The sequence below is a fragment of the Mesoplodon densirostris genome, chromosome 3, assembly GCF_025265405.1.
Source record: "Mesoplodon densirostris isolate mMesDen1 chromosome 3, mMesDen1 primary haplotype, whole genome shotgun sequence".
NCBI lineage: Eukaryota > Metazoa > Chordata > Mammalia > Artiodactyla > Ziphiidae > Mesoplodon > Mesoplodon densirostris.
Genome location: NC_082663.1, coordinates 172,355,693 through 172,380,736, shown reverse-complemented (window position 1 = coordinate 172,380,736; position 25,044 = coordinate 172,355,693). Strand labels below are relative to the sequence as shown.

General features: G+C 37.1%; 1 protein-coding gene across 1 annotated transcript in view; it reads left to right on the top strand.

The window, feature by feature from the left end:
* The window catches only part of GABRA1 (gamma-aminobutyric acid type A receptor subunit alpha1), a 57,025-nt gene extending 54,915 nt beyond the window's left edge, over nt 1–2,110 (top strand). The window contains exon 9 of the mRNA XM_060092600.1: nt 1,799–2,110. Within this exon, the coding sequence (XP_059948583.1) occupies nt 1,799–2,110 (312 nt within the window). The remainder of the gene's footprint in view (nt 1–1,798) is intronic.
* The last annotated feature ends 22,934 nt before the right edge of the window (nt 2,111–25,044 follow it).

Below are 25,044 nucleotides of genomic sequence, written 5' to 3'. Positions count from 1 at the left end.
GCAAATCTGCCTTCACTATGAAATGGGTGTATACTTGGACTAAGTGGCCTAACTTTTTTTTTTTTTTTTTTTTTTTTTGCTGTACGCGGGCCTCTCACTGCTGTGGCCTCTCCCGTTGCGGAGCACAGGCTCCGGACACACAGGCTCCGCGGCCATGGCTCGCGGGCCCAGCCGCTCCGCGGCATGTGGGATCTTCCGGGATCGGGGCACGAACCCGTGTCCCCTGCATCGGCAGGCGGACTCTCAACCACTGCGCCACCAGGGAAGCCCTAAGTGGCCTAACTTTTAATGGTGTAATACTAGGAGAAAAAAGAATCTGGGCTTTTTTTTTTTTGGTTTTAAGTCCCAGTGAATGTATGCTTAAGGATTTGGAGAGGAGAAAAGGTAGCAGATAGGTCATGGAGTTGGATAATAAAGAAATTAACCTGTTAAAATTGCACCTTGTGAGTGAGAAATATCAGCTCTTCTAGAAGTAATATTTTATCCTGATTTGATATTAAAAATACAGATTGTCCAGAGTATATCGAGTCTGGTTGGTCAAGTTTAGCTGCTCATGAACATTCTCTGTGTAGTTTATTCACAATGTCAATAATCAGGCTTCACTCCCTAGGAGTTCTGATTCAAAATGCAAGATTGTGCCCAAGACATTTACACTTAAAAAATTTTTAACTGGTGATTTACTGTGCACAAGAAAACAAGGCTCACTCTTCTAGACTAGTGCTATCCAGCAGGAATATAAGTGAGCCACAAATGTGAGCCATAGATATAATTAACATATTTCTGGTAGCCTTATTTAAAAAGTACAAACCAGTGAAATTAAGTTTAATAATATACTTTAGCCAATATGTCAAAAATATCCTCTTTACATGTAAATAATTCTAAACATTATTTAGGAGAAATATTGTACATTTTTAAATTTTTCATACTAAGCCTTCAGACTCCTATGTGTACTTTATACTTCCAGAACATCTCAAATTAGACTAGCCACATTACAAGTGCTCAATAGTCAACAAGTTACTAATGGCAACTGTATCAGAGCACATAGCTCTAAACAATGATACACTTTATTTTTGAGAAATGTCTGTATGACAGAAACTCTAAGAAATACTGCACTTGTCAATTACTGCACAGATAACATTGATAAGCAGCTAACACTGAGCAAGAATTGAATTCAGGATATCCTGACTACTCCTGCTTTGTCATTTGCCCATTGGAAACATGGGGAGAAGGAACAAATAATAATTAGCTCAGCAATTTTTCACTGCAAAACAAACTACCCCAAAACTTAGTGACCTAAAACAACCACCAAGCATTTTGGGCTGGGAAAAACCTGATGGTATTTCTATTAGTCTGACCTGGGCTCATGCCAAAAAGTCCTTGATACGTGGTCATACTTGGTCCTGCCCAAAACATCCATAAGACGTTTGGTCCACACCAAAGGACTTTGTTATTTGATCCTGTCCAAAACCATTTGGCATGGCCCCGATATGCTCATGGACATTTTGGATAGGACCACATTTCAAGGACTTGGCATAAGCCAAACGTCTTACGGACCAACTGTCTTATGGACATTTTGGACAGGAACAAATGTCCTGCAAGGTCACTTGTCAATCTTATAACTAGACGTTTGTATCTGCGTTTTTCATTTTTCCCCAAAGTGCAGTTGGAAATTACATTCCTCAGATTTTAAATAAAGCACATGTTTGAGTTCTAAAGTAAAGGTCACTTTGCTCAGCGACTTATACACGTGCTTCCCACAGTTTACTAAACAAAATACTTTTACTCTTTCCTTCTACAGCCAAAGAAAATGAAGGATCCTCTCATTAAGAAAAACAACACTTATGCTCCAACAGCAACCAGCTACACACCTAATTTGGCCAGGGGTGACCCTGGTTTAGCCACCATTGCTAAAAGTGCAACCATAGAACCAAAAGAAGTCAAGACGGAAACAAAACCACCAGAACCGAAGAAAACCTTTAACAGTGTCAGCAAAATTGACCGACTGTCAAGAATAGCCTTCCCGCTGTTATTCGGAATCTTTAACTTGGTCTATTGGGCTACATATTTAAACAGAGAGCCTCAGCTAAAAGCCCCTACCCCACATCAATAGGTCCTGTCATTCACATTCTGTTGTTCAGTCCTGTGCACTGGGAATTGCTTTCTGTTCTCAATGCCGTAATTCCCATCTGCTTTATTGCCTCTATCTTAAAGAATTTGAAGATTTCCTTATTTCCATAATTCATATAAGAACAACAGTCCCCTGTCTGGCAGTCCAGAGCAGAGCATACAGCTGAGAGACAGGATTCTGAAAGAGGGAGCAAGGGAGAAAAATCACGACAGAAGGAGACAGAAGGGAAAAGAGAGGAAAGGTGGGGGAAGTAGGTCCAAAGACATGAGGAAAAGTAGAAGAAAAATCAAACTTAACCCTATAACTCTGGGTCATTTGTAGATATATATTTCCAAATATTATAGAAAAAAAGATACTGTATATGTCAAAAATATTTTTATGTGAAGGTGTTTAAAAGAATAAATTATAAATGTTTAATGAAGAAGCATTTTAAAAAATCTATGTCTTTATTGCACAAACTACAATGTGCTTCTTACATTTCAGTTTTGTTTTTTAAACCGATGTATAGCTTTAACATTCTGTTCCCAAAGCTAAAGATCCCCACTCTTTCTCCTTTTAAGAAATGCCTAATGCATTATTTTGTTGTTAAATGCTATTTTAAAATTTATGGAAATTGCATTGGCAAATGTGCAGTTCCTCATTGTAGAGCACATTTAATCCAATGGAGACAAATGCTTTAAATAGGCTGCTTTACTATCATCTGAGCTTTTACCACTAGACTCAATGAGGAGTCATTTTAACAGATACACACTCAATAAAACTAAAAAAAGAAATAATAAATTTAAATAGAACAATTTTAAAAGATTTATTTTCCATCCTGTCTATATCCAGATAGCACATGCATCCAATAATCACTGGATTTTCATTCTGAAGATGTTTTTAGAGGGGCAAAAAATATTTTGCAAGCTCTAGAATTGTTGAATGTATTATTTTATATAACAGTACATTAAAAGCTTTAGATTGAAATTTATGACTAGTAAACAAATATAGACTATATAAATTATATATGTAAATATACGGCATGAGATTGTACATTTTTTTACTTTTTTAAAGGTTGTGTTCTTAAAATACTGTGTAGGACTCACCGCTCTTAGCTGTTAGAATGTTGTTAAATGCTATGGAAATACTATTAGAGCCTGCATTTAAGATCAGAACAGCCTGAAGGAATCAGATGGAAGTTCCAATATATGGGTATAAAATCTACTTATGGAGAGAAAGCTTGTAATTCAAACTGTTGTCCAGTGTACAGCAGGAAATCAGTTGCTATCTGCTCAAGTCATCCCACATTTCCCTATTTTAGGCTCTTGTAATATAGAAAGAAGATGGAAAAGTATTAGTGGGAGCTAGAAAAATCAACTGTATATTATTGCTATCTTTGCTGATACCAACTATTTCAATAAGTGTTGTACCATATGTAGCATTAAATATAAAAATACATGAAAGAATGTACAGGAAATAGCTTTTATTGAGTAATATTACATTTCATTTATACTGTAGCAATATATTTGTAGGCATACTACGTAAGGGCTTTAATGACAAGAGGTCCATTAATACTCCCTATGAAAATTTTAGTCTGTTTCATTACTTCCCAGATGTTTTAGAAATAAATATTTATGCAGAAGGTATTTTTGAAGCCTCCTTTTGTCTGACAGAATTTCAGAGATATTTAAAATTAGTGTCCAGAATCCACAGGTTATGGTCTAACCACATTTAGAATACTATGACATAAACCTGTCATCATAATTACCAAATAAGACAGTTGGGATCCAAACCCAAGTTTTGAGCAATGTTTGTCTCAAAAAGCTGCTATCCAATGATGCAGGAAAATACAGTTTGTGTTTTCCTAAACAAACTCTGGTTTTGTTTTTAAATGTGCTTTATTGTTTGATATGGTCCTGCCTAAATTCAATGAGCTAGCCCAATAAAGGCTGAACCGGGATATTTCATCCTTCAGTATCGTGTGTAGATATCATGTATAGAAATAAAGTAAAATATGGCTCTAACTTCTGTGTTGCTGTTAATCTTGTTATTTTGGGGCGTTAATCTAATGTGTTTATTAAGAGCATTTTATCTTCCAGACTCCTCATAGCTAACATTTGGTCTGTATTTTGCTCATTAGATGTGAATATTTCTTATTAGTCTGCTTTCTGCTATGCAATGACTGCATTTCTATCATTTCTTAGTTTGTTAGTATATGTGGACAGTATTCTACTGTATAAATTGATTGCACAACTTATCAAAGACAAATGATTCTATGTAGCTTTTCTACAGTGCTTTGCTAAACCATGTAATAGTAGTTAAGTCTTCCTTGAAAATAAAGATACACTCTTATAGAGGACAGTTCCTGTAAACTCCCAGGAAAAATTTTTTAAAGATGACACTGAATGTTTATTGCACCTTAGTGCAGTGAAGTGGCAATAAAACCTAACATGAATCGAGGTTGTTTATGGCAGATGCATGTATTGCTTTACAGAGTTTAGCAAAAGCTCTTAACTTTATGTCATACTGTATTCTATTATAATAATAAAGCTAACATTATTCAGTAAAAAATGGAATGTTTGACTTTCTTTTCTTGTTATCAATATGACCTACCATTGCCTTGTTTTAAAATATTTTCAAGGAGGAGCACCTAAAAGTGCCAAGTGCTAATAAGAATCTAGGCTACTCAGAAGATTTTTGAAGACGTATCAATAGTGTGATCCTAAACTATGATTTTAAATGAATCACTTTCAAAAAGAGGAATTGTTAAACACCTGGTATCTGGTGCTGCCAGTAGCACCTCAACTCACAATTTAAAAAGCATAAATAGAAAAGAGTCAACATACTGAAACAATAGTAGTTTGTTCATATCTATTGTTAATACAGTAGCTTTGTTTTCTGATCTACTCCCGGGAGACTGGTTTAATTGTTTTAGAGGAAGAGTCTGAGCATTATAGTTTTTAAAGCTCCCACAGAGCTATTACGTTCCTTAATGTTTCTATAAGCACAAAGTTAAAGTACAAAACACTGAGAGGGACCTTCAAGATGGTGGAGGAGTAAGACATGGAGATCACCTTCCTCCCCACAAATACATCAAAAATACATCTACATGTGGAACAACTCCTACAGAACTCCTACTGAATGCTGGCAGAAGACCTCAGCCTTCCTAAAAGGCAAGAAACTCCCACATACCTGGATAGGGCAAAAGAAAGAAGGAAAAACAGAGAAAAAAGAATAGGGATGGAACCTGCATCTCTGGGAGGGAGCTGTGAAAGGAAAAGTTTCCACACACTAGGAAGCCCCTTCACTGGTGGAGACAGTGTGTGGCGGAGGGGGTAAGCTTCAGAGCCACGGAGGAGAGCGCAGCAACAGGGGTACAGAGGGCAAAGCGGAGAGATTCCCGCACAAAAGATCGGTGCCGACCAGCACTCACCAGCCCAAGAGGCTTCTCTGCTCACCCGCCGGGGCGGGTGGGGGCTGGGAGCTGAGGCTCAGGATCAGGATCGGGAGGTCAGATCCCAGGGAGAGGACTGGGGTTGGCTGTGTGAACACAACACAACAGCTAGCTGGAAGGGAGTCCGGGAAAAAGTCTGGAACTACATAAGAGGCAAGAGAACATTGTTTTCGGGTGTACAGGAGAGGGGATTCAGAGCACCACCTAAACGAGCTCCAGAGACAGGCACGAGCTGCGGCTATCAGCGTGGATGCCAGAGACGGGCATGAAACACTAAGGCTGCAGCTGCAGCCACCAAGAAGCCTCTGTGCAAGCACAGGTCACTCTCCACACCTCCCCTCCCAGGAGCCTATGCAGCCCGCCACTGCCAGGGTCCCGAGATCCAGGGACAACTTCCCTGGGAGAACACACGGCAAGCCTCAGGCTGGTGCAACATCACGCTGAGCTCTGCCACCGCAGGCTCGCCCCACATTCCGTACCCCTCCCTCCCCCAGGCTTGAGTGAGCCAGAGACCCCTAATCAGCTGCTCATTTAACCCCATCGTGTCTAAGTGAAGAACAGACGCCCTCAGGCAACCTAAATGTGGAGGCGGGGCCAAATCCAAAGCGGAACCCCAGGAGCTGTGCGAACAAAGAAGAGAAAGAAGGGAAATCTCTACCAGCAGTCAGGAGCAGTGGATTAAATCTCCACAATCGACGTGATGTACCCTGCATCTGTGGAATACCTGAATAGACTACAAATCATTCCAAATCTGAGGCGGTGGACTTTGGGAGCAACTGTAGAGTTGGGGTTTGCTTTCTGCATCTAATTTGTTTCTGGTTTTATGTTTATCTGAGTTTAGAATTTAGAGCTTATTATCATTGGTAGATTTGTTTATTGATTTGGTTGCTCTCTTCCTTTTTAAAATTATTATATATATATATATTTTTTTTTTCCTTTTTCTCTTTCTGTGAGTATGCACATGTAGGCTTCCTTGTTTGATTTTGTCTGTATAGCTTTGTTTTTACCATTTGTCCTAGGGTTATGCCTGTCCATTTTTGTTTTTCATTTTTTTTAAAATAGTTTTTAGCACTTGCTATCATTAGTGGATTTGGTTTTGGGTTTGGCTGCTCTCTTCCTTCATTTTTGCTTCTTTTCTTTTTATTACTTTTATATTTTTAACAATTTTTTTATTTTAATAACTTTATTTTATTTTTTAATTTATTTTCTTTCTTTTTTTTCTCCTTTTTGTTCTGAGCCATGAGGCTGACAGGATCTTGGTGCTCTGGCCAGGTGTCAGGCCTGAGCCTCTGAGATGGGAGAGCCAAGTTCAGGACATTGGTCCACCAGAGAACTCCCAGCAACATGTAATAACAAATGGTGAAAGCTCTCCCAGAGGTCTCCATATCAACACTAAAACCCAGCTCCACTCAACAACCAGCAAGCTACAGTGCTGGACACCCTATGCCAAAAAAACTAGCAAGGCAAGAATACAACCTCATCCACTAGCAGAGAGGCTGCCTAAAATCAATATAAGTTTGCAGCCACCCCAAAACACACTACCAGACATGATCCTGCCAATAAAAAGACAAGATTCAGCCTTATTCACCAGAACACAGGCCCCAGTCCCCTCCACCATGAAGCCTACACAACTCACTAAACCAAACTTAGCCACTGGGGGCAGACAGCAAAAACAACAGGAATTATGAACCTTGATCCTGTGAAAATGAGACCCTAAACACAGTAAGTTAAGGAAAATGAGAAGACAGAGAAATACACAGCAGATGAAGGAGCAAGGGAAAACTCACAAGGCCAAACAAATGAAGAGGAAATAGGCAGTCTACCTGAAAAAGAATTCAGAGTAATGATAGTAAAGGTGATACAAAATCTTGGAAATACAATGGAGAAAATACAAGAAAAGTTTAACAAGGACCTAGAAGAATTAAAGAGCAAACAAACAGAGATGAGCAACACAATAAATAAAATTAAAAATCCTCTAGAAGGAATCCATAGCAGAAAACTGAGGCAAAAAACGGATAAGTGACCTGGAAGATAAAATAGTGGAAATAACTACTGCAAGCAGAATAAAGAAAAAAGGATGAAAAGAATTGAGGACAGCCTCAGGGACCTCTAGGACAACATTAAACACACCAACATTCGAATTATAGGGGTCCTAGAAGAAGAAGAGAAAAAGAAAGGGACTGAGAAAATATTCGAAGAGATTATAGTTGAAAACTTCCCTAATATGGGAAAGGAAATAATCAAGTCCAGGAAGCACAGAGAGTCCAATACAGAATAAATCCAAGGAGAAACACACCAAGACACATATTAATCAAACTATCAAAAATTAAAAACAAAGAAAAAATATTAAAAGCAGGAAGGGAAAAACAACAAATAACATACAACGGAAAACCCATTAAGGTTAACATCTGATCTTTCAGCAGAAACAGCAAGCCAGAAGGGTGTGGCAGGACATACTTAAAGTGCAGAAGCAGAAAAACCTTATAACCAAGAATACTCTACCAGCAAGGATCTCATTCACATTTGACAGAGAAGTTAAAATATTTACAGATAAGCAAAAGCTAAGAGAATTCAGCATCACCAAACCAGCTTTACAACAAATGCTAAAGGAACTTCTCTAGACAAGAAATACAAGAGAAGGAAAACACATACAATAACAAACCCAAAACAATTAAGAAAATGGTAATAGGAACATACATATTGATAATTACCTTAAATGTAAATGGATTAAATGCTCCAACCAAAAGACATAGACTGGCTGAATGCATACAAAAACAAGACCCATGTATTTGCTGTCTGCAAGAGACCCACTTCAGATCTAGGGACACATGCACACTGAAAGTGAGGGGACGGAGAAAGATATTCCATGCAAATGGAAATCAAAAGAAAGCTGGAGCAGCAAATCTCATATAAGATAAAACAGACTTTAAAATAAAGACTATTACAAGAGACAAAGAAGGACACCACATAATGATCAAGGGATCAAGCCAAGAAGAAGATAAAGCAATTGTAAACATTTATGTTCGCAACATAGGAGCACCTCAATACATAAGGCAACTGCTAACAGCTATAAAAGAGGAAATCAACAGTAACACAATCATTGTAGGGGACTTGAACACCCCACTTTCACCAATGGACATATCATACAAAATGAAAATAAATAAGGAAACACAAGCATTAAATGATACATTAAACAAGATGGACTTAATGATTTTTCTAGGACATGCCATCAAAAAACAACAGAATACACTTTTTCTCAAATGCTCATGGAACACTGTCCAGGATAGATCACATCTTGGGTCTCAAATCAAGCCTTGGTAAATTTAAGAAAATTGAAGTCGTATCAAGTATCTTTTACGACCACAACGATATCAGGCTAGATATCAATTACAGGAAAAAATCTGTAAGAAATACAAACACATGGAGGCTAAACAATACACTACTAAAAAACCAAGAGATCACTGAAGAAATCAAAGAGAAAATCAAAAATACCTAGAAACAAATGACAATGAAAACACGATGACCCAAAACCTATGGGATGCAGCAAAAGCAGTTCTAAAAGGGAAGTTTATAGCAATACAATCCTACCTCATGAAACAAGAAATATCTCAAATAAACAACCTAACCTTACACCTAAAGCAATTAGAGAAAGAAGAACAAAAAAACCCAAAAGTTAGCAGAAGGAAAGAAATCATAAAGATCAGATCAGAAATAAAAACAAAGATATAAAGAGCAAAGATCAATAAAACTAAAAGCTGGTTCTTTGAGAAGATAAACAAAAATGATAAACAATTAACCTGACTCATGAAGAAAAAAAGAGGGAAGACTCAATTCAATAGAATTAGAAATGAAAAAGGAGAAGTAACAACTGACACTGCAGAAATACAAAGGATCATGAGAGATTACTACAAGCAACTCTATGCCAATAAAATGGACAACCTGGAAGAAATGGACAAATTCTTAGAAAAGCACAAACTTCCAACACTGAACCAGGAAGAAATAAAAACTATAAACAGACCGATCACAAGCACTGAAATTGAGACTGTGATTAAAAATCTTCCATCAAACAAAAGCCCAGGACCAGATGACTTCACAGGCGAATTCAATCACACATTTAGAGAAGAGCTAACACCTATCCTTCTCAAACTCTTCCAAAACATAGCAGAAGGAGGAACACTCCCAAACTCATTCTACACAGCCACCATCACACTGATACCAAAATCAGACAAAGATGTCACAAAAAAAGAAAACTACAGACCAATATCACTGATGAACATATATGTAAAATCTTCAACAAAATACTAGCAATCAGAATACAATAGCACATTGAAAAGATTGTACACCATGATCAAGTTGGGTTTATCCCAGGAATGCAAGGATTCTTCAGTGTACCCAAATCAATCAGTGTGAAAAACCATATTAAAATTTGAAGGAGAAAAATCATCTCAATAGATGCAGAAAAATCTTTCAACAAAATTCAACTCCCATTTATGATAAAAACTCTCCAGAATGTAGGCATAGAGGGAACTCACCTCAACATAATAAAGGCCATATATGACAAACCCACAGCCAGCATCATTCTCAATGGTGAAAAACTGAAACCATTTCCACTAAGATCAGTAACAAGACAATGTTGCCCATTCCCACCACTATTATTCAATATAGTTATGGGAGTTTTAGCCACAACAATCAGAGAAGAAAAAGAAATAAAAGGAATCCAAATCGGAAAAGAAAAAGTAAAATTGTCACTGTTTGCAGATGACATGATACTATACATAGAGAATCCTAAAGATGCTACCAGAAAACTACTAGAGCAAATCAATGAATTTGGTAAAGTAACAGGATACAAAATTATTGCACAGAAGTCTCTTGCATTCCTAAACATTAATGATGAAAAATCTGAAAGAGAAATTAAGGAAACACTCCCATTTACCATTGCAACAAAAGAATAAAATACCTAGGAATAGACCTACCTAAGGAGACAAAAGACCTGTATGCAGAAAACTAAAAGACACTGATGAAAAAAATTAAAAATGATACAAACAGATGGAGAGATAAACCATGTTCCTGGATTGGAAGAATCAACATTGTGAAAATGACTCTACTACCCAAGGCAATCTACAGATTCAATGCAATCCCTATCAAACTACCAAAGGCATTTTTCACAGAACTAGAACCAAAAATTTCACAATTTGTATGGAAACAAAAAAGACTCCGAATAGCCAAAGCAATCTTGAGAAAGAAGCTGGAGGTATCAGGCCTGGCTTCAGACTATACTACAACGCTACAGCAATCAAGACAGTATGGTACTGGCACAAAAACAGAAATATAGATCAGTGGAACAGGATAGAAAGCCCAGAGATAAACCCACACACATATGGTCACCTTATCTTTGATAAAGGATGCAAGGATATACAATGGAGAGAAGAGAGGCACTTCAATATGCGGTGCTGGGAAAACTGGACAGCTACATGTAAAATAATGAAATTAGAACACTTTCTAACACCATACACAAAAATACACTCAAAATGGATTATAAACCTAAATGTAAGGCCAGACATTATAATACTTACAGGAAAATATAGGCAGAACACTCTATGACATAAATCACCGCAAGATCTTTTTTGACCCACCTCCTAGAGAAATGGAAATAAAAACAAAAATAAACAAATGGGACCTAATGAGACTTAAAAGCGTTTGCACAGCAAAGGAAACCATACACAAGATGAAAAGAAAACCCTCAGAATGGGAGAACATATTTGCTAATGAAGCAACAGACAAAGGATTAATCTCCAAAATATACAAGTAGCTCATGCAGCTCAATATCAAAGAAACAAACATCCCAATCCATAAACGGGCAGAAGACCTAAATAAACATTTCTCCAAAGAAGACATACAGATTGCCAACAAGCACATGAAAGGATGCTTAACATCACTAATCATTAGAGAAATGAAAATCAAAACTACAATGAGGTATCACGTCACACAAGTCACAATGGTCATCATCAAAAAATCTACAAACAATAAATGCTGGAGAGGGTGTGGAGAAATGGGAACCCTCTTGCACTGTTGGTGGGAAGGTAAATTGATATAGCCACATGGATAACAATATGGAGGTTCCTTAAAAAACTAAAAATAGTACTATCATACAACCCATCCATCCCACTACTGGATATATACCCTGAGAAAACCATAACTCAAAAAGATTCATGTACCACAATGTTCATTGCAGCTCTATTTATAACAGCCAGGACATGGAAGCAACCTAAGTGTCCATTGACGGATGAATGGATAAAGAAGATGTGGCACATATATACAATGGAATATTACTCAGTCATAAAAAGAAACGAGTTTGAGTTATTTGTAGTGAGGTGGATGGACCTAGGCACTGTCATACAGAGTGAAGTAAGTCAGAAAGAGAAAAACAAATACCGTATGCTAACACATATATATGGAATGTAAAAAACAAAAAAAGAATGATTCTGAAGAACCTAGGGGCAGGAAAGGAATAAAGACACAGACACATTCTCTAATGGTCTTCAGCACACAGGGAAGGGGAAGGGGAAGCTGAGATGAAGTGAGAGAGTGGCATGGACATATATACACTACCAAATGTAAAATAGATAGCTAGTGGGAAGCAGCCACATAGCACATGGAGATCAGCTTGGCGCTTTGTGTTCACCTAGAGAGGTGGGATAGTGAGGGTGGGAGGGAGATCAAGAGGGAGGAAATATGGGGATATATGTATCTGTATAGCTGATTCACTTTGTTATACAGCAGAAACTAACACACCACTGTAAAGCAATTATACTCCAATAAAGATGTTAAAAAAATAAAAATTACCTTTATAAAAAATGAAAGTACAGAATACTTGTAATTGCTTGAAAGACAACAGAGAAATTTCAACAATAGGCACAAAACTGTACCTGCTTCCTACAGACAAGAGCATGTGAGGCCAAATCTTTCTATGTCAGATGGTTGCCAGGTGAAAACAAAGTAAATTATATTTCTACAATAAAACATGCATCTTCTTAAAAAAATCACTCAGGACTTAGGAAAATTAATACTTTTAAAATCCTCCAGTGAAATGACTTATTCAAGCCAAATAAAACTACCCATGTAAACTAGGTGAACCATAACATTCATTGATTTCTTGGCTTTCATAAAAATGAACGTAGTGAATGATGATTATTTTGGCTATCAAACTATATCCATGTCAAGGCTAACCATAACAATTATCAAAAGAATCAGAATAAGAATGGACTTGGCATTATGACCGACCATCTGTTTGAATTTAATTATACCTGTTTGTTGATCTCTTCTGTTGGAGTTTTCTAACATCCATCCAGCTCTTGTGACCAACAAGAGCAGTCATCTGACTTGATGATGTTATAGCCATGATTTAGTCAAATAAACTCCAAATGTTAATTTAATTAAACTAAGTTCTACTAACATTTGCCGAGTCTCTACCCTGTGTTAAGTACTGTGCTAGTCAATAGGGATGTAGAGATAAATATTTCATGGCCTTTTTCCATTTGGAAATCAATGCTATCATTGGGTAGGAAAACAAGGAATTAGGCAAAAATAATGATAAAAATATTGTAAGAAAAGTAGAGGATGCTATGAAACACATAACAGGGGTTCCTTGCCACTCTTCATAAGGTTAGGTTATTGAATCTGTAGGAACTAATAATGTCTAAGATGAAACTTGAAATATAAGAGGAAATGAAGTATTCCTGCACCACGGGACAGTGGCCTTGGGATTTAAGGCCAACCTATGAGGTGTTAGCTATTTAACCACTGACTAAACAGTTGGGACATCTTAGAACCCTTCCGGTATTATAGTAGTTACTGAGATTACAGAGATAAAGATAACAGTAAGCTCTTGGAAAGCTCATAATTTCATAGACAATCCAAGTGAACCTAAAGCTATAACAGTAAAAAAGATGTAAAGGGACAAAGTACAGGGCATTTATACTTGGGAAGTGGTATGAGGGAGGTCTTCAGATGAAAGTGTTAGCTGAGCTACGTTTTGAAAGATGATTCAACATTTATCAGGCACTTTAGTGTTGGGGAGGCTGCTGATGATAAGGGACATATTTTTTATTCAAAGATAATAACACGTTAAAACTTAACTCAGTCACAAAGTCTACAGCCAGGGAACTAACATGTATATGTAAAGCAGACAATATATCACACCAAGGGAAGCTTTGGGGACTGTGAAAAACAGTACATGCCCCCAGTCTCTTTAGCCTTAGCTCCAGCTATTTGGTGCCATGTGGGGAAAGGGGCCTCATATTGCTATGTATTACAGTGTTACAATAAAAAAAACAAACACTTGATTCTCAATTTCTTTTTAACTCCAATTTTGAAACTATTGTTTGTCACATGTAATGTATCAGCCAGTTGAATTTGGCTAATTCAGCTGATTAGTGATCTCTGTTTTTCAGAATATCTATACAAATCCACACATTCATTTGGTAATCATTAATTGAACAGCTATACTATGTTTGGTGTTAAGATCATTTCACAGAGAAAGGGAAGGTTGTCCTCTGTATTAGTTAGCAAACATCAAAATTCTATTTGAAAGAATGCTGATTTACTACATTTTCAAAAGCTACGTTGTTTTTCAAGAAAACATTTATAGTCTAAAAAGAGATCAAAGTTTCCATAGGATTGTAAAATATTAAGATTCTTTTTGGTTTTGGTTGATAATTTACCTATCTTTCTCTGTAACATGTAGCACGTTATTATAGAAAAGATGATGTCCTAGTTAATAGTCCATCAAAGTATAATTTATGCATATTACCTTCTCTGATCTTACCATAGAGTAGTTATAAAAGAAGAAATTCATATAGGTCTATTGATTCATTTAAAACACTGTGTAAGTGATTTTGCCAGATTAAAAAAATAATTTGTACTTAATTATAAAGATACTTTCAAAACTCATCTTTAAAAATCTTACACTGGATCTCCTTGGTCTATGTTTTATTTGAAAACTTAATCATCATATAAAGTATGAGAAACAACATGAAAAAAATTGACATTTCAGGTCAAAAGGAAAAGTCATCTTAAACAAACTAGAGATGATGAGGATGGCCAGCACAAACACTCTGGTATCCACTGAAGCAGAAAGAGCATGGCCACTGGAGTCAGAGATCCCACTTTAAATATTGACTTGACCCATTGCACAGTTCCTTCTGAGCCTCATTTATGCAGAAAACAGGAATAATAGTAGTTAATATAGACATTTCTAGAGTGGCGCAGTGAGGACCTGAACAATTCCTCTCCCCAAGAGCAATAATAAAACTTGACAGGTTTTCTAAAAGCAATAATTTCCAGATTCTAGAAATCAACAACAATGTAAGGGGTATTTATTTTTTTAAAAAAAAAAAAAGCACTACTGAAACTTTTGTAAGAATGTTCATATGTAACATTTTAATTTGCAATTGCACACATGGCCTCTTCATCTCCATTTTTGCAATAATGCTACCAGTGAAGCACAAGCTGTGTAAATATGCATCTTCACCACTGGGGGGATGGGGGCTCTTACTTAAATTGGAGCAAAGTATGCAAAAATTCTATACCCATGGAAATAGTAGTAATCTTGTAGGCAAATGAATAGGAAGGCCAATACTTAAGGTAACCAGAAGTTACAATCCTTATTAAAACAAACAAAAGACTGGCAAAAGAGGCAGAAATGGAAATTTAACAGGAAGATAAGGAAAAAAAGTCATCTGTAGTGGGCTGATTTCAAATCAGTATAATATACATGTTCAAAGGATGAAAAAAGTTATGTTCAAATAATAAAGAAAAGTATTATAGCAATGATACATTAAATACAGAATCTCAATAAAGAGAAGAAATCATTAAAAAAGTAAATCTAAAGGGAGAATCTGGACTTGGAAATAAGAATAATTTAAGTGATTAAGTTACTAGAGGAGCTCAGAAGCGGATTTGAGATTTTATTTTATTATTTGCATATTGTATAAACATTACCCACAGCCTATGTTTTCGGATTCATTGGTTTTATTTCAGAAACTAAAGTAACAATACTTGGGGGGTGAGGAAGGAGGGATGACTGAGGATTTAAGCAATAAAGTGTGGCATCACTAAGGAAAATCTATACAGTTTGCTGCCAATGACAAGGAATTCAAAGTTTCATTAAAATAAATCTTGGAGATTTTGCCTCATTCAGTATAAAACCAGTCACTATAATAAATTCCCTCCATAAATGGAAGAGTGAGTATAAATTCAATGAAAAAATAAAATTTGATGGAACTGTTAAATCAGAGGGTTTTTTCTTTCATAATAAAACACAAATTTTTTTTTCCATTTTAACTATTCTTTTTTTTTTTGCTTTATAACAAATTTAATCAGTTATACATATACATATGTTCCCATATCCCCTCCCTTTTGCGTCTCCCTCCCACCCTCCCTATCCCACCCCTCCAGGCAGTCACAAAGCACCGAGCTGATCTCCCTGTGCTATGCGGCTGCTTCCCACTAGCTATCTACCTTACGTTTGGTAGTGTATATATGTCCATGCCGCTCTTTCACTTTGTCACAGCTTACCCTTCCCCCTCCCCATATCCTCAAGTCCATTCTCTAGTAGGTCTGTGTCTTTATTCCTGTCTTACCCCTATGTTCTTCATGACATTTTTTTTTCTTAAATTCCATATATATGTGTCAGCATACGGTATTTGTCTTCCTCTTTCTGACTTACTTCACTCTGTATGACAGACTCTAGGTCCATCCACCTCATTACAAATAGCTCAATTTAATTCTTTTTATGGCTGAGTAATATTCCATTGTATATATGTGCCACATCTTCTTTACCAATTCATCCGATGATGGACACTTAGGTTGTTTCCATTTCTGGGCTATTGTATGAACATTTTGGTACATGTCTCTTTTTGAATTATGGCTTTCTCAGGGTATATGCCCAGTAGTGGGATTGCTGGGTCATATGGTAGTTCTATTTGTAGTTTTTTAAGGAACCTCCATACCGTTCTCCATAGTGGCTGTACCAATTCACATTCCCACCAGCAGTGCAAGAGTGTTCCCTTTTTTCCACACCCTCTCCAGCATTTATTGTTTCTAGATTTTTTGATGATGGCCATTCTGACTGGTGTGAGATGATATCTCATTGTAGTTTTGATTTGCATTTCTCTAATGAGTAAAGATGTTGAGCATCCTTTCATGTGTTTGTTGGCAGTCTGTATATCTTCTGTGGAGAAATGTCTATTTAGGTCTTCTGCCCATTTTTGGATTGGGTTGTTTGTTTTTTTGTTATTGAGCTGCATGAGCTGCTTATAAATTTTGGAGATTAATCCTTTGTCAGTTGCTTCATTGGCAAATATTTTCTCCCATTCTGAGGGTTGTCTTTTGGTCTTGTTTATGGTTTCCTTTGCTGTGCAAAAGCTTTTAAGTTTCATTAGGTCCCATGAAAACACAACTATTTTTTGAAAATTAAATTGCTTTGTCCTTTAAAGAGGAAATTCTATTTCGGACATCATATATAAGACTATACTCTCCCCTCTACATTATAGCACAGTTATTTGTAGGTCAAGCAGAAACATTTGTTCCTGCTGTTTGTAGCTATCTTTATTTTGCCCACTAGCTCTAATCTTCAACTAATATAAGAGCAGGGAGAAGTCTGTGGATATTATTACAAATTTTTATAATCTTGAAAGATGAAGTATAGTTTATGCTCAGAATGATCTAGTTTTAGAGCTTGGCATGAAATAATGAAACACTGCCTAGGTGTTTATAACACTGATGGTTACAAAACGACATTGTTGAATATAATTTGGATTTCTGGCATCACAATTATCTCAAGGCGAAGGGTGCAATAGGGTCTCTTCAAAATATTGTTGAGTACTTTTCTTTAACAAAGTTATTCAACTATTAAAAGGTAAACATTTAAAATTGTTTTTATGAATATTGGTGAGTCTCTGTTCCTCAGCAGCCCTATTTCTGCACAGACCACCACCGGGAGTTGGTGAATTAACATGTGGAAACTGAATACACACATAGGTAGGTCAGTTGTCTACATAAATTCAGCTTTTTTCCTTCATGGCCACCGCAAAAAATAGAAAGAAACAGAAATATCAAAACTGTTTTTAAATTCAAGCCTTAGGTAGTATTCTCAGGAACATTTGTGATTCAAAAACTTTTTCTTGAGCAAAGGATTATTCAAAGGTAAGATTAAAGTGATATGTGGCCCAAAGAAAAGGGACTTTTTCTCCCCAACAAATTTTGGGCAGGGCACCCTTGAAAAGTGTCTGTGTATTCTATGGATCCTAAACAAAACTTTCCACAGGAAAATAAACCACTGTATGATATAACAGAGATAATCATCACTAATTTATAGCTCCCAATAATGTATTGCTTTCTTTGTGACAGGGATTACACTGTATCATTTTCATATATTATTTTATTTAATTCTCATATCCCTGTGATGTTGTGATGACAATCCCATTTTACAGATGAGAAAACTGAGATTTAAAAAGATAAATGAACTAACCCACTGCTGTGTAGCTATAAAATGCCAAACCACAATTCGAAACAGGATTGGAACTAGGTCACTTTTTATGAGTTTAAATGGGCTTAAATTTTCTCTAAATTAATTCCTTTACTTTATAAATAAAAAATAATGAAAGCCATAATGGATAAACTCCCTGTTAAAGGTAGATTCAAGATTATAGTGCACATTTTGTGAATGCCAATAAAAAAAACATGAGAAAAAACCTATTTTTCCAAGTGGAAAAATAGTGGAAAAAAACCCAACAATGAGATTATTCAGTCTGCCAACGAAATCTAATTTTCCTGGAACAATAATTTAACCAGTATGTCTTCTGCTTAGGTATGTTTTAACATGTGAATTTTATTCATTTCCTATTGATTGTCTAATGCCAGGGGGTGGTATAAGTGGTGGGGAGGGGAATGGAAAGATGGAAAATTGTAAGTACAGATTGGAATTTGTTATAAGCTTTGTCTTTTTTAGTAAAGAAAGACTGCCACCAGTAAATTAGGAAGGGCCAGTTGTGGAGGTGAGATCAAGATGTTGGAGTAGAAAGATGCTGCTCTCACCTCGCCCATGAACACATCAAAACTACCACCATATATGGAGCCACTTTCTCTGAGAACTATGACAGCTCTTCTACAACCAAGGTTACAAAGAAACAACCACAGAGAGTCTGGTAGGAGGGAAGGAGACACAGTCTAGTCTAGACCCACACCCCTGGTGGGTGACCCAAAAGAGGAGGCGGGATATCACAGGCTAAAGAATCCTGCCAAAGGGGTGAGGAGTGGCTGGTTTGAAAACCAGTGGGGCTTATCAGAGAGTTGTAGGAAATCAAGACTCAGCTTCATTCATTAACATTATCTTTTTCAGTTTTGTAGGCATCTGGAGGCCATGACCTAGTCTACAACACTGCACATCTCAGTGGAAACAGAGCTGTTAGACTTTTTGATGCAGTGCCTTCTCCATATATTTTAGTTTTTAACTTTCTCTCTCTTTCTTATATTTGGGAAAATAATAACTATGTATGTGTACATATATGTGTCATGCAGTATGTGTCTATTTATATCATTCCCTCTCTTTCTCTCTCTCTTTCCATACGTAGAGAGAAAAATACAGAAGTAGACAGATAAAAACATAGGCACACACAGATACATACACACACATACATATGTAGTTATTATCTCCCCACATATTTCCTCCTATTTGCAGAATTTGGTGAAGAGAGGGTAAAAAGTATAACAAAGATAGTAACCACATGTGGGGATTTTTTTTGGTCTAGAAATATAACAAGCACATATGTGATCTAGATTCTAAATGAAATTTCTCAAGAGCTAATGTCTTCTTGTGGGGTCAATGACACCGGCACTTTTTAAAATAAAGAAAGGGCAAATTCTCTATACTGGCATCCTTGGTTTTCAGGTACCTGTTTGCTTTTGTTTTGCCAAAGGTTACTGGGACAAAGCAGAAATGACAGATTGTCTGGAGACCATAAGGCTGCTACCAGCCCACAGCAGTCCAGGCAGTGCCAGGGAGCAGTCTTCACAGACTGCCAGGCCCTGTGCTCTTTAATGAGGACTGCTAAACAAGGCAGGTGGCATGGAGATTGGGGCATCCTAGTATGACATGGGAGAAATAAGTGAATATTCCCTTTCCACCTGTTCCATTTGGCTTCTCTTCATTCAGTACAAATGTCCTTGGGAGCAAAAGGGACCTGCTTTTAAGGACAGGTCCAATATCATTTTTTTTTGTAAGAATAAAAAATAAATACAAACCTAAGGGGAAAATTTTTTTAAAAAAAAACAAAAAGATCCTGTTTGTCAGAAGCAGACAAGGGCAGAGAGCCACAAGGCCAAAGATTTCTACAGATATTACAGATAGAATGTGTGGTTTTCACCTCTACCTCCCCTGGAGAGGATTGCCTCCTGCATGGTCTTGGTTAAGTCCCTGGGCTAAACCTAACTTCCCTGTAAATATGTGCATTATGGGTTACACCTCCACCATCCCAAAGTCTTCTGTAACCTCTATGGCAGTGATTTTGTTTTAGATCAATTTCTAATTCTTATTTCCTCCCATTTAATTGCAGGTCTGCCTTTTGTTATTCGCCTTATTTTCTTCACCAGCAACGCAACCTTCATTTGCCTTGCCAGGCATCCACAGCCTCACTAGCCGCTCACTCCTCCACTTGTCCCTGGATCCTGAGACTCTTGCTGGCCCAGAGACCAACGATGGAGGGATCCGACATGTAAAATCAGTATTAACCCAATGGCAAAGCTAGTCTGCTTTGAGTCACCTACAAACTCAGCTTCGATTGACTGCAAAGACTCTCCTCTAACCTCAACAGAATTTCACTAAAACCACAAGAAAAAGAGTAAATAGAAGAGACAAAATGCACTATGAGTTCAGAGGTGAGGACACCCATGCGAGCTCAAAACATCAGGGAAGAATGCTCCTTCTTCCCAAGTGGCTAGATTGGGTGTGAATAAGCAGAACGGAAGTTGTGAGCATCACAAAGAGGACTGCACAAGGACAAAGGTGCCAAGTTAGAAACAGCCTGGGCATACTGTGAGAATGATGAGAAAAATGGGAAAGCAAGAGTGGAAGCCTACATTGTAAGACCATGTTCTAAAGTCATGTGTCTTGATGCTTGCATTATTTCCATTCATGAAGGGATCTAATAAAGTACAGTGCTTATGAGTATGGAGTCTACTTTAGAGAAAACAAAATGCAAATTTCCTCTGTCAGTGTCTGTGTGAACAAAGGTAAACCCCATATCCTATCTAGGCTTACTTTTTCTGATTTAGGGTGGAAATATTATTTAGCTTCCAGATTGACTGAAAAAATTGAATGAGGTAATACATGGAAGAACTAAGTACGTTGCCTAGCACATAGAATTATTCAGGAATTATATGACTATTATTAATTTTTCAATCATGCAATACTTTTTTTGAGAATATTTTAGGTTCTCTTTGTTGTGTTGGGCACTAGGGATAGAATGAAAAGACAACCTACAGAATGGAAAAAAAATGTTTGCAAATGATGTGACTGACAAGGGATTAATCTCCAAAATATACAAACAGTTCATGCAGCTCAATATCAAAAAAACAAACAACCCAATCAAAAAATAGGCAGAAGATCTAAATAGACATTTCTCCAAAGAAGACATACAAATGGCCAAAAGGCACATGAAAAGATGCTCAACATCACTAATTATTAGAAAAATGCAAATCAAAACTACAATGAGGTATCACCTCACACCAGTCAGAATGGCCATCATCAAAAAGTCTACTAATAATAAATGCTGGAGAGGGTGTGGAGAAAAAGGAACCCTCCTGCACTGTTGGTGGGTATGTAAATTGGTGCAGCCACTCTGGAGAATAGTATTGAGGTTCCTTAAAAACCTAAAAATAGAATTACCATATGATCCTGCAATCCCACTCCTGAACATATAGCTGAAGAAAACCATAATTCGGAAAGATACATGCACCCCAGTGTTCACTGCAGCACTATTTGCAATAGCCAAGACATGGAAGCAAACTAAATGTCCATCAAAAGATAAAAGAAAAAAGAAGATGTGGTATCTATCTATCTATCTATCTACCTATCTACACACCACCATACTATATATATATAAAATATATATATTTACATATAATATATATTTATATATCTATTATATATAATATACATAATGGAATATTACTCAGCCATAAAAAATGAAATAATGCCATTTGCAGAGACATGGGAGGACTTAGAGATTAACATACTAAGTGAAGTAAGTCAGATAGAGAAAGACAAATATATGCTATTGCTTATATGTGGAATCTAAAAAACTGATACAAATGAACTTACATACAAAACATAAATAGACCCACAGACATAGAAAACAAACTTATGGTTACCAAAGGAGAAAGGGTAGGGGGAGGGATAAATGAGGAGTTTGGGATTAACATATACACACTACTATATATGAAATAGATAACCAACAAGGACCTACTGTATACCACAGACAACTATACTCAATATTTTATAATAACCTATAGGAAAAGAATCTGAAAATATAAATAAATAAATAACTGAATTAGTTTGCTGTGTACCTGAAACTAATACAACATTGTAAATCAACCATACTTCAATTAAAAACATGTAGAATAGGGGCTTCCCTGGTGGCGCAGTGGTTGAGAGTCCGCCTGCCAATGCAGGGAACGCAGGTTCGTGCCCTGGTCCAGGAAGAACCCACATGCCACGGAGCGGCTGGGCCCGTGAGCCATGGCTGCTGAGCCTGCACATCCGGAGGCTGTGCTCCACAACGGGAGAGGCCACAACAGTGAGAGGCCCGCGTACCGCAAAAAAAAACAAAACAAAAAAACAATATGGAGGAGCGAAAGTAAATTGGGCAGGTCATCACAACTAATAAGTGAACTTTGTTAATTCAGAGTCTTTGAATTTAAAAGAAAACTTAAATTTGATTATGTAACCTGAAAACTCCAAACCAAGAAATTGAAAAAATAATTTCTTGCTGATCAATGGAAGGGCATTCTTGGGCAAGCCCTCTTATCCTCTCCAAATCTTGACTTCCAAATTTGTAAAATGAATAGATAGGTTTGAGACATCTTAACAATTTTATATCTCTATGATTTTACATGAGCCCTCAATATATTTCTCAAATGAGCATTTTCTACATCTCCATGGGAAATTTATGGGAACTTTTAATTCAAAAAGGTAACTAGAGGGCCTCCCTGGTGGCGCAGTGGTTGAGAGTCCGCCTGCCGATGCAGGGGACACGGGTTCGTGCCCCGATCCCGGAGGATCCCACATGCCGCGGAGCGGCTGGGCCCGCGAGCCATGGCCGCGGGGCCTGTGTGTCCGGAGCCTGTGCTCCGCAACGGGAGAGGCCACAGCAGTGAGAGGCCCGCGTACAGCAAAAAAAAAAAAAAAGGTAACTAGAGGATAATGGATTATACCAGCACATGAATGGAAAACACCTGTCACTCCTGTTCAAACTCCCTCATTCCTCTTCCAAGAGAGCCATTGTTATTCAATCACCATACTCATTCATGCCAGGACTGGCCACATTATCCCACTAAAAATCTGAATTGACATGTGAAATAAAACTTATCTGTCAACACATCTGCACAGTGATGAAAGGCTACCCTAGAAAAGTGCTGCAGGTTTCACAAACACCATTTTGAAGTACCAAGTCTGCAATGCTGGGGCAAAAATGTTCTCATTTTTTTCAGCTCCTTGGATGCTATCTGTCTTCATGGACCATATCAAGCCCATTGTCGTTCCTGCATCCTTCCTTAGTAATCTCACCAGCGCTAATTCATTCCTTCCTCTCCTTCCTTCCATCTGTTACCTTTTCTTTTTCTTTCTTTTTCTTTCTTTCTTTTTTCTTTCTTTCTCTTTCTCTTTCTTTCTTACTCTTTCTCTTTCTTTCTTCCTTTCTTTTCTTTCTTTTTCTTTCACTTTCTTTTTTTGAATTTTAATTTATTATTTATTTTATACAGCAGGTTCTTATTAGTTATCTATTTTATACCTATTAGTGTATATATGTCAATCCCAATCTCCCAGTTCATCCCACCACCTGCCCCCCTTGCTTTACCCACTTGGTGTCCATAAGTTGGTTCTCTACATCTGTGTCTCTAATTCTGCCTTGCAAACCTGTTCATTTGTACCATTTTTCTAGATTCCACATATATACATTAATATACAATATTTGTTTTTCTCTTTTTGACTTACTTCACTCTGCATGACACTCTCTAGGTCCAGCCACATCTCTACAAATGACCCAATTTCATTCCTTTCTATGGCTGAGTAATATTCCATTGTATATATGTACCACATCTTCTTTATCCATTCATCTGTCAATGGGCTTAGGTTGCTTCCATGACCTGGCTATTGTAAATAGTGCTGCAATAAACATTTGGGTGCATGTGTCTTTCTGAATTATGGTTTTCTCTGGGTATATGCCCAGTAGTGGGATTGCTGGGTCATATGGTAATTCTATTTTTAGTTTTTTAAGGAACTCCCATACTGTTCTCCATAGTGGCTGTATCAATTTACATTCCCACCAACAGTGCAAGAGGGTACTCTTTTTTCCACACCCTCTCCAGCATTTGTTGTTTATAGACCTTCTAATGATGCCAATTCTAACGGGTGTGAGGTGATACCTCATTGTAATTTTGATTTGCATTTCTTTAATAATTAGTGATGTTGAGCACTTTTCATGTGCTTCTTGGCCATCTGTATGTCTTCTTTGGAGAAATGTCTATTTAGGTCATCTACCCATTTTTTGATTGGGTTGTTTGTTTTTTTGATATTGAGCTACATGAGCTGTTTATATATATTGGAGATTAATCCTCTATCCGTTGTTTCATTTGCAAATATTTTCTCCCATTCTGAGGGTTGTCTTTTTGTCTTGTTTATAGTTTCCTTTGCTGTGCAAAAGTTTTTAAGTTTCATTAGGTCCCATTTGCTTATATTTGTTTTTATTTCCATTACTCTAGGAGGTGGGTCCAAAAAGACCTTGCTGTGATTTATGTCAGTAGAGTGTTCTGCCTATGTTTTCCTCAAAGGGTTTTACAGTCCAGTCACATTTAGGTCTTTAATCCATTTTGAATTTATTTTTGTGTATGGTGTTAGAAAGTGTTCTAATTTCATTCTTTTACATGTAGCTGTCCAGTTTTCCCAGCACCACTTATTGGAGAGACGGTCTTTTCTCCATTGTATATCCTTGCCTCCTTTGTCATAGGTTAGTTGACAATGTGTGCGTGGGTTTATCTCTGGGCTTTCTATCCTGATCCATTGATCTATATTTCTGTTTTTGTGCCAGTACCATATTGTCTTTACTGTAGCTTTGTAGTATAGTCTGAAATCAGGGAGCCTGATTCCTCCAGCTCCGTTTTTCTTTCTCAAAATTGCTTTGGATATTCAGGGTCTTTTGTGTTTCCATAC